At 45.5% G+C, this 17638-nt stretch overlaps 1 protein-coding gene across 1 annotated transcript; it reads left to right on the top strand.

Moving 5' to 3' along the window:
- The first annotated feature begins 1057 nt into the window (after positions 1-1057).
- On the top strand, positions 1058-2909 carry LOC121991034. Its single transcript, XM_042545062.1, has 5 exons — positions 1058-1208; positions 1326-1604; positions 1687-1859; positions 2016-2384; positions 2430-2909. Exons 1-5 carry the CDS (start codon positions 1058-1060, stop codon positions 2907-2909), a joined length of 1452 nt encoding a protein of 483 aa, XP_042400996.1.
- The last annotated feature ends 14729 nt before the right edge of the window (positions 2910-17638 follow it).

Here is a 17638-nt window from a genome sequence, read left to right as displayed (position 1 = left end):
GGTTGGAGATCCATGTCGTAGGGTGCAGCCGAGAGAAGGCGAACGGGCCTGAGAGCAGCTTCGGCCCTGGCGACCTCGAGGGAGTTGAAATGCCTCACGATGACGCCCTCATTATCCGAGCGGTAATAGAAAACTACACTATTATATTCATCACATTTTTGTTGACACAGGGAGCTCGGTCAACATCATCTTCAAGAGGGCGTTCGACCAACTTCAGATCGATAGGGCTGAGCTGCTACCTATGACAATGCCCCTGTTCGGATTCACTGGTAACGAGGTTTAGCTGGTCGGCCAGATGAAATTGGTCATTTCGCTCGGTGAAGACCCGTTCAGAAGGACGCGGACCACTAACTTTATCGTAGTGGACGCGCCCTCAGCGTACAACGTCATTTTGGGCCGACCAGCCCTCAGCGAATTCCGGGTTGTCATCTCAACATTCTATCAGAAGATCAAGTTCCCTGTCGAGGACCAAGTGGGAGAGGTCAGAGGCGATCAGTTGGCAGCGTGGCGCTGCTATGTGGAAATGGTCCGAGTCGAGTCGAGGTCCGCTCGGAAGGCTCCCCGGATCTAGGTAAATGATATAACTGAAAAGCCTCTCACTTTAGTTTATGAAGAAAAAGAAGAAGTGCAGATCCAGGATGGCCGACCGGAGGCCACCACCTTCGTTGCATCCGACCGTGAAGCTGACCCGAAGGAGGAGCTGATCAGATGCCTACAGTGCAACAATGACGTCTTCGCATGGTCAACACGCGAGCTATCAGGCATCTCACTGAGCGTCGCACAGCACGAGCTTCATGTCCGACCGGACGCTCGACCCATAAAGCAGAGGAAAAGGGACTTTAGCGCGGAGCAGAATGTCATCATCCGAGCGGAAGTCGAGAAGCTTCTGGAAGCCGGTCATATATGGGAAGTGCAATTCCCGAGCTGGCTCGTAAATGTGGTGCTGGTCTCCAAGCCGATTAACAAGTGGAGAGTCTGCATCGACTTCTGAGATCTGAATAAGGCATGCCCAAAGGATTTTTACCCTCTGCCCTGGATTGATCAAATGGTGGATTCGATGGCTGTGTGCGAGTTGATATGCATGCTGGACGCATATCAGGGGTACCATCAAGTGCCGTCCGCCCGTGATGATCAGGAGAAAGTAAACTTCATAACGGAAGACGGCAGTTACTGCTACAACATGATGTCATTCGGACTGAAGAACGCAGGTGCTACATACCAGCGACTCATGAACAAAGTGTTCCGGAAGCAGATCGGGTGAAACCTGGAGGTATATGTTGATGACATACTCATTAAATCAATCCGAGCGGTCAACCTTTGTGAAGATATAGAGGAAACCTTCGGGACGCTAAGGACATATAGGGTCAAGATAAATCCCCAGAAATGTCTGTTCGGAGTAAAAAGTGGGTGTTTCCTGGGGTACATCGTGACCGAGCGGGGCATAGAGGCGAATCCCAGTAAAGTGAAAGTGCTGCAAGACATGCCTGCCGCCTCCCAGGAATCTGAAGGAGGCTCAACGCCTTATGGGACGAATAACCGCGCTGTCCAGATTCATCTCGAAGACCACCGACCGGAGTTTGCCCTTTTTCAAGATTCTGCGCCAAGCCACTAAGTTCTAGTGAGACGTAGAGTGCGACAAAGCCTTCAAGGAGCTCAAAGTATACCTCAACTCTTTACCTGTGTTAGCCAAGCCGGTCGCCGGGGAAGCCCTTAGAGTTTACTTGTCCTCGACTGAATATGTCGTCGAGTCGGATCTTGTGAGGCCGGACGGTGAAGAACAACCTATGTATTTCTTGAGCCATATACTAAAGGATGCTGAGTCCCACTACACTGGTCTCGAGAAATTAGCCTTTGCGCTGGTACTTGCCGCTCGGAGGCTTTGCCCTTATTTTCTGGCGCACCCGATCGTGGTGATGACAAACAACCCCCCGGGGAGGGTCCTTCTCAATCCAGAGACATCCAGTCGGCTAATCAAATAGACCACAAAACTTAGCGAGTTTGACATACGGTATCAGCCCCGGACGACCATCAAGGAACAGTCGTTAGCAGATTTTGTCACGGAGGTACAAGAGCCAGAGCCCGAAGCCACCTGGCAAGTGTACGTGGACGGATCATCCACTCGACAAGGAAGCGGGATCGGAGTGTTGTTGATCTCTCCCCACGGTGAACGGATGCATTTGTCCGTACGGCTGGACTATCGAGCGACCAATAATGAAGTAGAGTATGAGGCGTTGATAGTAGGCCTGCAGGTCGCTCGGCATGTGGGAGCCAGCAAGGTCTTGATTCATTCCGATTCGCAGTTGGCTGCTCAACAACTTTCGGGAGCTTTCGAGATAAGAAGCGTCAGGCTCAAGTTCTATGCGGAGGCCTTCGAAAAGCTGAAGGCTAGTTTTTGAGAGGTGCTCATCCATAAGATCCCCCGAGCGCAGAATCAGGTTGCGGATGAGTTGGCTAAGCTAGCTAGCTCGATATCACCGATCGTCATCCAGCAGCCAATCGAGCGGGTATCTCTGGTCGCCCACATCGACCGGATGGAGGGGCTCACATTTCCAAATGACTGGCGGACGACTATAACAGAATTTTTGAAGTCAGGAGCAACGCCCCCCGATCGGTTGGAAGTGCATCTGCTCAGAAGGAGAGCTTGTCGGTTCGTCCTCATTGGCGACCAGCTCTACAAAAAAGCCTTCTCCAGGCCTCTGCTTAAATGTGTTGGCCCGGAGGATGTGGACTATATTCTGCAAGAGGTACACCAAGGCTCATGCGGCGGGCATTCGGGCGGCCACTCGTTGGCGAGAAAGATTCTTTTGGACGGCTACTTTTGGCCAACTTTACAGGCAGACGCCGCCTGGACAGTCGCCACGTGCTTATCCTACCAAAAGTACCACAATTCCTCACATCGTCCCGTGTAGGAATTAAAGACATCCACCGTGTCCTGCCCGTTCGATCAGTGGGGCATGGACATTGTGGGACCATTTCCAATGGCGACCGGATAGCAGAAGTTCTTACTAGTAGTGGTCGACTATTTCTCTAAGTGGATCGAGGTCGAACCAATGGCTAAAATAACCGAGCATATGGTAAAAAAATTCATCTGACAGCACATCATTTGTCGGTTCGGCATCCCGCGATGACTCATCTCAGACAATGGAAGGCAATTCTCGAGTCAACAACTCAAGGAGTGGTGCGAGGGGTACGATATCCAGTAGGTTTTCACCTCCGTCGCGTATCCCCAAAGCAATGGGCAAGCTGAAGTCGCCAATTGGGAGATCCTGCGAGTTCTTCGGGCTCGACTCGGCCACGACAGCGGGAGTTGGGTAGACGAGCTGCCCGGTGTATTGTGGGCGCTCCGAACAACGCCAAAGAAGGAACGGGCATGACCCTATTCCACTTGGTGTATGGTGGAGAGGCTATCGTCTCAGTGGAGGTCGGGATAGAATCCGATCGGACCGAACACTATGACGAGAGCAATGCCGAGCGGAGGCTCTTGGAGTTGGACCTGGTGGACGAGACGCGAGCCAAGGCCGTCGTCCGGCTAATGGCGTACCAACAAAGAATGAAGCAAAACTACAACAGGCGGGTAATTCCTAGATCTTTTCAGGTCGGCGACCTCGTCTGGAAGAAAGTCAAGCCGGTTGACGATGTCACTAAGCTGGGAGCTCCTTGGGTCGGGCCCTTCAAGATTGTAGAAAAGCTTCGGTCGGGAGCCTATTACCTCGAGGACGAAGACGGGCGGAAGCTAGAGCGACCGTGGAATGCAAGCCACCTCCAGCTATACCGAGCTGGATAAAAGGTGCGCCAATGTAATATGTGATATACTTGTTATCATCTTTTATTTCCTTCGACCGCAGGAAGAGAAATCAAAAAAGGTTTTGCAAAATTATGGCCGAGCGGCCGAGCTAGAATCGGACCGGCGACTATAAACCCCCCGGCCTGAAGACCGTCGAGCGGCGACGTTAAACTCTAGGGTCGAAGCGGTGACCATAAATATCCTGCTCGGAAGACCGTCGAGCGGGGACGTTAAATTCTAGAGTCAGACCGGCGACTATAAATCTCCTGGCTTAAAGACCATCAAGAGGCGACGTTAAACTCTAGGGTCGAAGCGGCGACCATAAATATCCTGCTCGGAAGACCGTCGAGCGGCGACGTTAAACTCTAGAGTCGGACCGGCGACTATAAACCCCCCGGCCTGAAGACCGTCGAGCGGCGACGTTAAACTCTAGGGTCGAAGCGGCGACCATAAATATCTCGCTCGGAAGACCGTCGAGCGGCGATGTTAAACTCTAGAGTCGGACCGGCGACTATAAACCCCCCGGCCTGAAGACCGTCGAGCAACGACGTTAAATTCTAGGGTCGAAGCGGCGACCATAAATATCTCGCTCAGAAGACCGTCGAGTGGCGACGTTAAACTCTAGAGCCTGACCGGCGACTATAAACCCCCCGGCCTGAAGACCATCGAGCGGCGACGTTAAACTCTAGGGTCGAAGCGGTGACCATAAATATCCCGCTCGGAAGACCGTCGAGCGGCTACATTAAACTCTAGAGCCGGACCGGTAACTATAAACCCCCCGGCCTGAAGACCGTCGAGCGGCGACGTTAAACTCTAGGATCGAAGCGGTGATCATAAATATCTCGCTTGGAAGACTGTCGAGCGGCGACGTTAAACTCTAGAGTCGGACCGGCGACTATAAACCCCCCGGCCTAAAGACCGTTGAGCGGCGACGTTAAACTCTAGGTTCGAAGCGGCGACCATAAATATCCCGCTCGGAAGACCGTCGAGCGTCGACGTTAAACTCTAGAGTCGGACCGACAACTATAAACCCCCCGGCCTGAAGACCGTCGAGCGGCGACGTTAAACTCTAGAGTCGGACCGACGACTATAAACCCCCTGGCCCGAAGACCGTCCACCGGTCATAACATTCAGCCTTGTCACCGTGTAAACCTAAGGGAAATTGCGAAAGAGTGATGGTCTGGTATTCGACTGCCGAGCGGTAGCTCAAAGGGTAGGGGGTGAAAGCTCGCACGAATCAGACAACTCGCTCGGATATACACAGGACGTAAGGCAAAACAGTGAAAGGCCAAAGATTCATTAAGCAAAATAAGCCGAGCGGCGGATACATAAAATAAAAAAAGGACCGAGCAGTCAGTACACAGCCACGACTTCACTCTAGATAATTGAAAAACTCGTCCTGAATTGTGGTTAGAAGATCAGCATGATCACGGACAGGAATAGTGAAATCCTTTGGAAGACGACCCTTTGTCTTCAGGTAATCAGCCGTGGCAGTGATGGCGAGCTCGAACGCATGGACGAGCCGAGCGTAGGCTTTCTCGACAAATTTCTCCGAGCAGATGTAGTTCTGCTGCATGACAGCAAACCGGCTCGGCTCGGCTCCTTGATATTCTTGGAGGGCGGCTCGGGAGGCCTCCAGGGCGTCTTGAAGGGTCTTCAGATCACTCTGAAGAGTGGCCACCTCTGCCGAACGTCCATTCTTCTCGGCAGTAAGCAGGTCGATAAACTTGTTGACTTTCACCTCAAGCGCTCGGGCCTCAACATTCTTCGTCTCCAGGTCAGTGATGGCCTGATTCTTCCTGTTGGTGGCCAAAGTGATCTTCTTGTCATATGTTTTGACCTGAGTCTCGAGCCGGTCCACCATAGTTTGCAAGCCTGAAGATTTGTGTCGCTCCGCCTCCAGTAGTTTGTTGGTCTTATCCAGATCGGCCTTCAGCTTGGCATAAGAGGGGCCTTGAAGGGGGGCCCCATCTGAAACCTTGAGCTTTTTGAACTCCTCTTTAAGGAAAGCCAAGCGGTGGCATACCACTATACTTTCCACCCAATGCTGCAACCCAATCAAAAGAAAAATAGTTAGTACCGAACAGGGGAGAAGAAATAAAGGCTTGTGAGAGTTACCCCGGTGGTTTATTGCAGATAGTTGTTGTCGAGCAGCCCAGGGGGTATCACGCCAACGCACGCTCGGGCGTCCTCCCAGACTTTTGCGAGGGGTCCCCGAATAGTTATTAAGTGTTCGGGGCTCAATGACTGTTTGGCCTTCTGTAAATATTCCTCTGTCGGTAGGTGGAGCAAAGCCTTTATAGTCCTGTGCCGACCCGGAGTAGACTGAGCGGACACGGAAGGGGCGATAGATTGTCCGACCGGCTCAGAGCGAATAAGAGATCGCTTGATTATCTGGCGAGCTGGAGGGAGCAAGCTAAGAGGCTGAGCAACGACGGGGTCGGAAGGCTAGTCTCCTTGAGATAGGGTCCGGTCGGACGACAACGCTTCCACAGACGCTGTAGCTAGAGGAGGATCGCCCATCTGTTCGGACACGTGAACGGATGAGGTGGCCGAGCGGGTTGGGGTGCCCGTTCGGCGGTGTTTGCGCCCAACCAACGGAAGTTCATCATCAGTAGACTCGGCTTCCTCAGGCCGAGTGGCCGGTTGCGCACTCGATGGAGCGGTCTCCCCGACTGCATCAGTGGTGATCGTCCGAGCGATAGACGCCTCACACGTCGTCTGCACCTCTTCACTCTCGCCTTCATGCGATCCGATCGGGGTGAGGCCAAGTTTCTCCGCCTCCTGCGCTGTAGCCGCCTCTATCTCGGCGGTCTTGCATTTCAACATGCCAAACACCACCAATTTCATCATGGTCTCGGCTGCAAGAAAGAGAAAAGAAATTAGTTAGACTCAAAGAGAATGAGAGAAGGTTATTTCTTACTAGGGTCGTTTGGAAGACGCGTTCGGATCGGGCTTAAACCGAATAGGTACATCATCCCTTCGGGCAGCAGCTTATGGATGTCCAGCTTCAGCCCGGCCAGCAGGTTAGCCGCGTGTAGAAAAATGGGCTCGGTCCGGTACCTTTTCAGGTCAGGGGGAGTCGGCAACGAAGTTTGCCATTGGGTTCAGAAGGGTGGCGGCTCGGGAAAACTCAAAAAGAAGAAATGATCCTTCCAATGCTTGTTGGAGGTAGGCATTTTATCAAAGAAAACTAAGCCGATCCGAGCTTGAAACAAGAAGGTGCCCAGCTCGGACTGCTTGGGGTAGTAAAAATAATGAAAAATTTGAGGCTTAAGGGGAATGTTGTGCACTCGGAAGAGCACAACTACGCCGCACAGCAGCCTAAAGGAATTGGGCACGAGCTGGCCGAGCGGAATACGAAAGTAGTTGCAAACTTTTATGATGAATGGGTGGATTGAAAACCTAAGGCCGCCTACGAATTGGTCGCGGAAGAAGGTAACAATGCTGGCCGGCGGGTCATAAGGCTGGTCGGATGACTCGGCCAGAGTGAGTTTGTGGCCAGCCGGGATGTCATATGTATTGATCAGTTCAAAGGCATCCCCCGAATCAAACCGACTCTCCATGGTTTTATACCAAAGGCCGGGAGATGGGGCAGAAAAACTGGCCATAATCAGAGAACGAAAACAGAAGGTTCGTCGAAGAGGTTGACGGAAGGAGCAACAATAGAGGAGACGCCGAGGAAAACAAAGGGAAGTAAACACGAACACAAGAGAGGGTCAGAAAACTTACAAGAGAACCTAGAGGGAGGTAAAGGATCGTCGGAGCACTGAGGCCAGGGAAGTCGGAGAAGCACGTGGAGGCAGGGACGATGTAATAGGAGTCGGCGTCGGTGCTTTATAAACCTGGGGCTCGGTCAACTTTAGTCGTCCGATCCAGGTCATTGGAAGCGTAGTTGGCATCTGACCGTCGAATTTAAACCGCCGCCTATCCCATCGAAGCTGACGCCCTCGCCGTACGATGACGGCGGCGGCGCCACGTGGCGGCAAGTTAGGGGGCGACATTTAATGAACGCCATTACTCAGGCATGGGCGCGTGCTCAGCCTTAATGGCAAGGATTGGCATGAATTCCAAGGAGATTCGGTAGACGTCAACGGTAATCGTCCTCGGATCGGTAAGGCAATCAGCGACAAGCAAAACTGCCAAAGGCCTAGCGGGTAGGCCGCCGGGCGGTTGCATGGTAGCCAAACGGCCGATACACCACCAGACTAGCAGTCCAGTCAGTCGGACTTTCAGCCTCCTTCGACTAGACTTTAGGGGAAGGCAGGTGATCCGGTGGTAAGAGTGGAGTCCCGTGTGGGATAGAGGTCAATGACACGGAGGTAAAAGCCAAGAGTCAACCTAAAGGTGTGGCCGATCGGAAGGCCACCCGGCTGATCGGCCACGACCGTGCCCGATGAGGCGCAGAAACAGCTCGGTCGTGGGCCAGGTTTCCGACGCTCATGAGTCCGCCTAGGAAAGTTAAGGCGCCGAGCGGCCTGTTCACTCGGACGAGTTGCGAATCAACGAAGACTCCCATCCGAGCATGGGCCCGAGCGCCCTTCCCGCTCGGACCAATACACATCGCCTCACGGACGACAGTGAATCCCTGCATCTCTCCCGGCCAGCCTAGTAACAGACAAAAAGGAGCAGAAAAGGAAAACGGGGACAGCCAGAGATATCCCTCTTGAGACACGAGTCGCCGACAACCAGCATGTTTGGTGACCGGACCAGACAGAGAATCGTATGGTGGAAGTTTCCACTGTCACGTCCGAGATATGCTCGGACGGTTGAGGTATGGCGTCAGGCGCACTTTTCTGACACGACCATTTCCAAGTATGCTTTGAGGAGCGTGCACGCTTCGAAGAGCGTGCACGTGCCTCCGGGGAGCCCTATATAAGGGCCCCCAACTTTCGACGGAGGTATGCATTCTCATCTACTGTAGCTCTTGGCATCGTTACGCTGTTTCGATTTCCTCTCGCCTGACTTGAGCGTCGGAGGGCCGTCGCCGGATCTCCTTCCTGGCTCGGTTTTGTTGCAGGTTCACCGGAGACCACGTCATTCCGGAGTCTACGTGGAGTCAGCAGAGAGCGTCACACCCCCAACGTCCATCGACTCAGCTCTCGGACAGGATCAGAATATATCGAATAAATTAAATAATTTATAATAAAAAGATAGAATAAGACTAATAAATAATTTAGTAAGAGAGTTAGATTAATAAATTTAATACATTAAAGATATACTATTCTTACATTAAGATAAATATTTCTTTTAAAAAAATAATTCAATAAAATGTGTAATAATTCCGTATTGAAAAATTTTGAACAAATAAATTATTTTTTATTGAACTACATTATTAATATTATTAAAATATTTTTAAATTCTAAAATAAAAAATATATTTAAAAAATAGATATTAATGAATAGATGTTTAATCATGATTTAAACTGCCAATTCACTAATTTACTTAGGATTCGATCCTTAACTGGCCCTCTAGAAATTAACGGATTATCTATTAGGCCTATTTAACTGGATCAACAAGTAATTAACCGGGGCGGATTCAATTTAGATTCAACTAGTTTATTCCAAATCTTTTCAATGTAAGAACTAATAATGACCCTCTATCTACTTAGTTTGGTTCGGCTCAAACTTAACTTGCTTTCCATACACATCTATTATCTTCCCTTCACCGAGTTGCTCAATAGCCCACTAGATTTGCATGGCTCGGAATTTAAACGTTGACTTAATGGTCGTTTCATACTTGATATCTAATAATTGATGTGGCTGAAATCTAACGCTAAGGTGGTATAATCCAACTTTCATGGCGTGGTCTAATTTGCTGATAAACTGATTGCATGTTTAAAGATGGGTTATTTGTCGGGTGTTATGGAAGTTTTTTTATCCGCTATTAAAATAAATTGAAAAGTACAGATGAATCATGGTAGACGGTCAAACGTCATAAATTTTTCAAACTTCTAAAATGTATATACTCAGGTGATATTTAAATCTTAATTGTCTAAAGAGTTTGTCTCACCTCTTATCATTGCACAAAAGTATGGGAAGGGATAAAATGAGTGTATGTTCCGTAAAAGGTAGGTCACACACTGACCCTAGACGTCCTATACGATAGACCCCACAATCATATATAAAGAGATAAATTAGAAAATTGAATAGACTATCTTATGGGAGAATATTTTTGTTGACTTCGTGAGAAATTGATCCTTGATTAATTCTATAAATCTATCATGTGGGACTGATAAAATGAGTGTATGTGAATGTACATCAAAGAGGGACTGATAAAATGAATGTATGTGAATATACATCAAAGAATGTCTTTGTTTTTTCTGCTAGACGTCTCTGATACTTATGTCGACTAAGAGTTGTAATAAAAAAAAAAATTGGACAAAAGAGGATAAAGTTAGAGAGAGTCTCACTTCTAGTAAAAGTCTAACATACCTTAGCGTACCAACATATCTTAGCATTTATAATTGTAGGTTGAGAAAAATCGATGAAAATGGTGACCATGATCTTCAAAAAAAAAAAAACAAAAAAAAAAAACAAAAACAAAAGATCATTCAATCATTAAGTCATTAATTCCAATCGTTGTCATTAATCTTAGACGTCAAGTTATTAATTTCGATTCAATGGCCATTACTTCTAGTTGCCTCTGTTAATGTCAACTGCTTTGGCTCTTAATAATAAAAATGATGATTGTGAGCCATGTTCACTTGTAGCTAACAGCTGCATAGGCTGTAGCAATTGTCTTGAGAAGACTTGTAACCCATTGAACTGGGATGGGATAGAGGGTTTGGGGAGCTCCAAGTGTTCGAAGGGAAGAGCTTGGAGAGGTTGGAGTTGAGAGATCGAGGGGAAGGGCCCCTTCAAGTTGAGCAGAGATATACAAAACTTAATTAGGGAATTCTAGTTAACAAGATGCTAAAGTTTACCTCTACGAATCAAAAGGTCATTGAAGAGGTTGACTATCAAAGAGAAAGTATCTCTAATGGAGATGAATAAAGTTGAGTAGGAGAGGTTGTCCACCTAAGAACTTCCCTAATGGCAGAGCCGCGAAAGGTAATAAGGCAAAGTTGGAGAGGTCGGTCATCAAAGACCTTTCCTAATAGCGAAGTCGAGAGGGAACAAGACCTTGTTAGAGAGGTAAACATGCCGCCAAAGAGCTTCTTGGAGCAGAATTAGAAGGGAGTAAGGTTGAGTTCAAGAGGTTGGCCATCAAAGAGATCCCTATTAGTGCAACAGGAAGGCAATAAGGTCAAGCTAAAGAGGTCAGTTGTCGAAGGGAAAGCTATGAGATCTAGAGAAACTATTAAGGTCGACCCTAGGAATAGACAAAACACTGACACTAAGGGAGAGCTCAATCTCAAGACCTTAGGCAGGCTTTTAAAGTGTGGGAGAGATTTGCGAAGGTCAAGCCCGAAGCTTTTAGACTAAGCATTGAGGTTAAAAGGGAGCTCAGTCTCAAAACCTTGGATAGATATCCAAGGTATAAGAGAGGCTAAGAGAAATTAATCTTGAAATTTTGGACAGACCTCTGAGGTCAAGAACAGATTGTCTGAAAGTTGACTTTTAGCCTTTAGATGATCCATCGAGACTAGGGAGACTTGATCCTAGCTAAGATTTTAGACGAACCATTTAGATCTAGGAGAACCTTTATGAAGGTAAACACTAAAATTTTTAATCTAACCATAGAGACTTAAGGAATATTTAATCCTAAGATCTTGAATAAACCTTTGTGATATGGAAAAGACTATTCGAAGGTCAACCCCAAAACCTCTAGTAGAATCACTAAAACAAAAGGAGAATCAACCCTAAGATCTTAGATGTACCTTTATGTTAGGACCTATCAAAGTTAGAGAGAGGATGAATAACTTTGATTGCTCCGTCCTCAATTGTGGGCTCATCGTTTGAATGCACAGTAGACTACTTGAATCAAACTTGACTCTACATACACAACATCTTGATTTTACTTGGAATCCACCTGTTAAAGCAAATAATCCAAGGCCAAATTATAGCGATTTGCCACCACAATAACCTTCTCCTTCTCGGATACCTTCTAGAGGCAGAGAAATTTCTTACACCACTTGTTGTATACAAAGCAATACACAAATGAAAACAAAGATAGAAATAAGAATAATGAAAATATAACACATTAAAAGAATGAATCTTCGCGTTGAATTCTTTGTTGTGGCTTTTGAATATCTCTTAATGACTGGAAATATAGCAGCACTTTGTCTCTAATATCTCAAAGATCGGCTGCTTCAATTTCCCTCGAAACCCTCTTTAACGGTTGTTGCTTGGGTTAATTTTTGCCTATCACCAATCGATTGTCACACTATAAGTCGACCGTTTAAACTTACAAAACGACTATTTTTTACTTCAGCAATCGATTGCACCAATTAATAGTTAGCCACTAGTCGAACTAGCCAATCGATTCCACAATATTTTGTTCATGTGACACTATGCCAATCACCAATCAATTGGCATAGTCGATTCCACTAATCGATTGGATTAGTCGATTGCACCAATATATTGACCCAGTCGACTGCACCAATAGAGTGATAGCAATCTAACCAGCCAGTTCAACTAGCCATTGTTGACCTCTGCAAGTGTACGGAAATGTCGCAAGTAGTATAAAAGATTATCATATCCACAGGGACTGTTGATTAAGCACTAGTTAATTTCACATGGTGAATTATCTAGACAATCTAAAGTTGTTAACAAACTCTAAAGAGAAATAGAAAAGAAAAGAGAAAGAATGAGCATAGTGAATGGAGGAATGATAGATTCTAGGATTTCGGTTTCCTTGTAATGCTAGGAAATGTAAATGATCCACCAAATCTTATTCCTCAATTGTCCATAATTTGTAGAAGGTCGTCGGTTCTCTCTTGCAATAGACAACCGGCCTAGGACTGAAATCTATACCTAATGTGATCAATTAGGAATGAATCCTATGTTATCCTTACACAGACTTGCACCTGTCACGTGCTTCCCTCGGATAATCAACATAGAAATCATCACTCTTCAACCCATTAAATATAAAGATTAACGCATACAATCTATCCTACCCTCTTGAAATACCTAATTTCCCTCTCAAGATTTCTCCTCAAACGTCCTTACACAGGCATGTTCCTGTCATGAAGATCCCTCAGAAAATCGAATGAGAAGTAATCCATACAAAATCCACAAGATATTCAAACATTCAATCGAGCATGGTTATTAAGTCCAATCACAATAATCCACACAAGATCAAATAGATACAAACATGACAAAATCATAGAAATAGGAAATTGGCAAATCCACAAGAGTTTTACATCACAATCACATCACAAATACTCCCTACATCCTAGATCTAGAGATCTACTCCATAGCAAAGGAATTACAATCAAGAGACAAGAAATAAAGCAATCTACAACTCAAAATATAAGGAGAAGAGAAGAGAAAGCTTATCCATGTAGAGTCGGTCTTCTTGGATGCAATCCTTGCTCCGGAGGTGGACGGATCGGCGAAGGATGGAAGATCTAGGGTTCCCCCAAGGGGGAGAACCCTTCCCCAAGCAATGGGGAAGAGCCCCAAGCTAAAGACCAGCCAAAGATGTGAGAAAAGGGGAAGAAAACCCCTTTTATAGGCTTGCCGCGGGCGCCACATGGCCCCGTGGCACGGCCGTGTGAGGTTCACACGGCCTGCACCACTTCCTTCTCTGCCAACCTCACACGGTCATGGCCTGCTCTGCCACTGCCCCCTTGCATGGCCGTGTAGATCTACACGGCCTGCACTGCCTCCAGTTCTGGTACCCTTACACGGCCGTGTCTGGGACATGGCCATATTCTTCTCCTTCTCTGTCAAAGTTACACGGTCGTGTGGATTCACACGGCCATGCCATTCTTCTCCTCTGGAAATATTACACGGTCATGTGGCTCACACGTCCATGGGCCATGTGCCTCACACGGCCATGTGGAGCTCACACCCCCTTGCATGACCCTTGCACACCCCCTTGCATGGCCCTTGCACACCCCGTGTCTTGGCTATGAATGGATGTGTTTCATTGCAACATCTTTGAGACCACCAAGATGGGGTTTTATCCAGTTAAAGTCTTCATCAAAGTTGTAGATCTTGAAGTTATCTACAAATCAGTATAAAGAACAACCCAAAACTCCAACCAAGCACAAAGTTATGGCCGTTTAACTTTTGGTCTACAGTGTAGAACGTGTGAGGTTCACACAGCTCCAACATGACCCCTACACGGCCTTGACATGCCCATGTGGTCTCCACACGGTCAGAACTTGGAAGAACTTAGTTTTTTTATGCCCGTGACACTCTGGAAGCTCTAGACTTCATTTAAGCTCCGTTTTTGCTCCAAATCACGTCCTATCAATCAAAACAAGCAAAAAGCAGATCTCCGAACAAAATATAATGGAAGTATGACATTACAATGAAATAGGGTGCAATAAACATAGATTATGTTAATGAAATATAAGGAGATGTGCCTCAAAGCATGCATAAAAGTATATATAATCTACGCACATCAGCCATCCTTATCACCTCAAAATTCGAATTCAAGGTTGAGGGTAAGCAATTGATTGCTAATTCCTAGCAATCGATTGCTACCTCTATTTTAGCCTTTTTAAGGCTAAACTCTCATCTTGCATTGTATCCGATTAACCTCAACTTATTAGGACTTTTTTGCTAAACATATAGTCAACACTTGATCCATTGAGACTTTCTATTGCCCAACATCCGGTCAATCTTGGCCTGTTGGGACTTTGTCATTTCTTAAAATCCGGTTCATCTCAACCTACCGAGACTTCTTCACTCATGCCAAGTATCCAATCCTCCATGGCCATTTAGACTTCCTCTTGCTAACTCCTCGTTGTACCTTCCATCACCAAGTGTCCAGTCAACCATAACCCATTTGGACTTTCCTGTTGTCAACTCTTCACTGGACTTCTAATTACCATGTGCCCGGTTAACCGTGACTCACTTGGACTTGCCTCTTGCCAACTCTCCATTGTATAGGATGGAGGAAGCGCTAGAGCGGGGTGAATAGCGCATTTTGCTTTTTTATAATTTTTCAAAAACTAAAGAGATAACATCAGAAATGAAATTATAACAAACAATGCTAACACCTTTCTTTTTTACTTGGTTCACAACCTGTGCTGCTATTCCAAGGTCCATGATTATTGATTACTTTCGTTGGACAATCTATCAAAGATTCACTAAGTATAATAAAATATGATTACAAATAAAGAAATGAAACAATTAATAAACGAACAATTATACTGACAATCCTGAAAGAGTATAGACTTGGAAGTTTTTGTTGGAGTAGCGTTTCAGTGTCGTAGTCGAGTTTCAGAGCAGCACGAGCATTGTTTGAAAGTAGAAGATGAGTAATAATTGTTATTGTTGAGTTGCTAGTTGAAGGTGCTTATATAGCCCATTCCAAGCGTCTGGACTAGTCCAAGGAGCCTCAACTAAGGCCAATCTGATCCCTTCATTGTAGAGTTATCCCACTTCAGGCGCTTGGACCATTCTTAGGCCTCTGACCCGTTGACGTGACCACACCCATCGAGTTGCTAGACATCTAATCCTTCAAACTTGCCTAATCTTCCCACCTAGTGTAATTGATCTGCCAAGTCTTCTTGTCTAGTCCCATCGATTAGGACTTCCTTGCTCAGTCTCACTGATCAGGACTTCCTTACCTAGCCGCAACTAGGACTTTTACCTTACGTAGTATCCAATCAACTTGACCTATTATGACTTTCTAGTTGAGCTACCTACACACTTAGTCAACCTTATTAGTATTGGAGCAATTGGTGTGACCCTAGGTTTTGATGTTTGCTCAAAGGTTTAAGTTAGGTTATTTGTTGTATTTGATATGCATTGTGAGTATGCAGGATACATGTATAAAAAGGAAAGTCCAAGTAAGATCTTGGCAAAAGCAAAGTCCAAGTGTGTAGTCTTGGCAACATAAGTCTAAGTTTGGCTTGGCAAGGATGAAGACCGAGGCCGAAAGCAGCTCTTGAAGGTAAGTCATGAAGGATGGGGAAGCACCCAAGGAATACAAGGCTGATGGAGGAGGCTAGAAGGCAGGGTCATGAGAAGACTCGACAACAAGGACAATATTCGTTGCAAACTCTCCGACGAATTCAAAATTTATCGCAAAAGCTTGCAAAAATATAGGAATTAATGCAACCAATTCTGTGATAAATCAATGGATTCGTTGAAAAATTGAAAATTAAAAATAAAATAAATGTGTCCCAAACCAATTTTGGTCACATTTATTTATTTATTTATTTATTCCGCTTGCGACGAAACCATCGATTAGTCAAAGAGTTTTTTTTTTTAAAAAAAAAATATACATGTTTGAATTTGATTGAGGGACCTAGAGAGCTCGGAATGACATTAAACCAGTTTTTATGTGTTTGTATAAATATCCTTATTATATAAATGTCCTCAAACATCAGTTCGACTTAATATATTAAGATTACTGATTTTTTAATACAAATTAGATTTTTCAGATACATTTGTCTTAAAAAAATCAATGTTCTCAATATATTGAGTCAAATTGGTGTTTGAGAGTATTTTTTTTTTAATCAGGAGATTTACATAAATACATAGAAACTAATTTTATGTCATTCCGAGCTCTCTAGATTTCTCAACCGATTTTAGATAGCTTTTTTTAAATTATATTTAGTTTGCGACGACTCCTAGGATTCCTCACCAATTTTGCAACGACTCCTAGGATTCATCGAAAACTGGATAAAAAATTAAATGTATCTGAAACTCTTATATGGACATAAAGAGCTGGAATGACATGAAATCAGTTTCTATGCTTTCGTCTATTAATCTTGATTATATAAATTGTTGGGACTTTCGAGCCGCAAAAACCGCTTTTGCGTTGCGGAAACCCCGAAGTCCCATGCCACCGGATCCGTGCGAAGATAAAAATTTCGTGTACATATTTTCTAACCTAGATCTACTCTAGATCTACATAGTAGAGATTTATACCTTTGATGCGAAGCCCTTCGCTTATCCCGCTCGTCCAAGAAGATGTCGGATCTCAAGGGTGTCAAGTGAACACCCCTCTATGTGTATCCACATGAACAATTAAGTGGAGAAAAACCTCTTAAGTGTGCTAGCACTCAAGGAGGTTTCGGCCAAGGTGGAGGAGAGGGAGAGAAGAAGATGAGAGGAAGAAGATGAAGTTACACCCAACAAAATGTAACTCACATAATGAATTAAGTGGCCGACCACTTTAAAGGAGGTGTTTTAAACCTCCATGGGATATCAAGAGTCACAACTCTTGAACTCCCTCATGAGGTGGCACACACATGTACTATCCTTGATGATGTGGAACATCATCATTGGCCCACTCTATGCCAACTCACAAATGAGGTGGCATTGGTCAAGTCAAACTTGACCTTTCATCTTCCCTTCTCAAGTCAAGTCAAACTTGACCTCTTCTCTCCCATGGTTGATCAAATCTAATCATTTAGTTTAAACCAATTTAATTTAATGAATCTATATCCATTGACTTAAATTGACTCAATGAATCCAAATCTAATTAGACTCATTTAACACATGAACCAAATTGAGTCCAACTCAATTAGTTTAATTAGGATTACTCTAAATCCAATTTGGTTCATCACATGAACCTAATCCTCTTGGTTCATCATATGAACCTAATCTCCATCTAATTGCCCTTTGTGTGTGACCTTATAGGTTCTTGTAACGTTGGCAATGTTCCTAAACCCATTTAGAAGCATAAGTAATGAGCGGTATCTAGCAACACATCATTACTACCCAAGTTACAAGAATGTTGAGATCCAACATCACCTTGTGACTACTAATTGTAACTCTC

The sequence above is a fragment of the Zingiber officinale genome, chromosome 6B (assembly GCF_018446385.1).
Source record: "Zingiber officinale cultivar Zhangliang chromosome 6B, Zo_v1.1, whole genome shotgun sequence".
In the NCBI taxonomy this organism is placed as follows: Eukaryota; Viridiplantae; Streptophyta; class Magnoliopsida; order Zingiberales; family Zingiberaceae; genus Zingiber; species Zingiber officinale.
This window is presented reverse-complemented; position numbering and strand designations above follow the sequence as displayed.

Coding starts and splice junctions, on each gene's coding strand:
- LOC121991034 (XM_042545062.1), top strand. CDS start 1,058: ATGGCTGTGTGCGAGTTGATATGCATGCTGGACGCATATCAGGGGTAC. Junction 1,605..1,686: donor TTTTCAAGATTCTGCGCCAA/GCCACTAAGTTC, acceptor TACCTGTGTTAG/CCAAGCCGGTCGCCGGGGAA. Junction 2,385..2,429: donor AGGCCTTCGAAAAGCTGAAG/GCTAGTTTTTGA, acceptor CCCCGAGCGCAG/AATCAGGTTGCGGATGAGTT.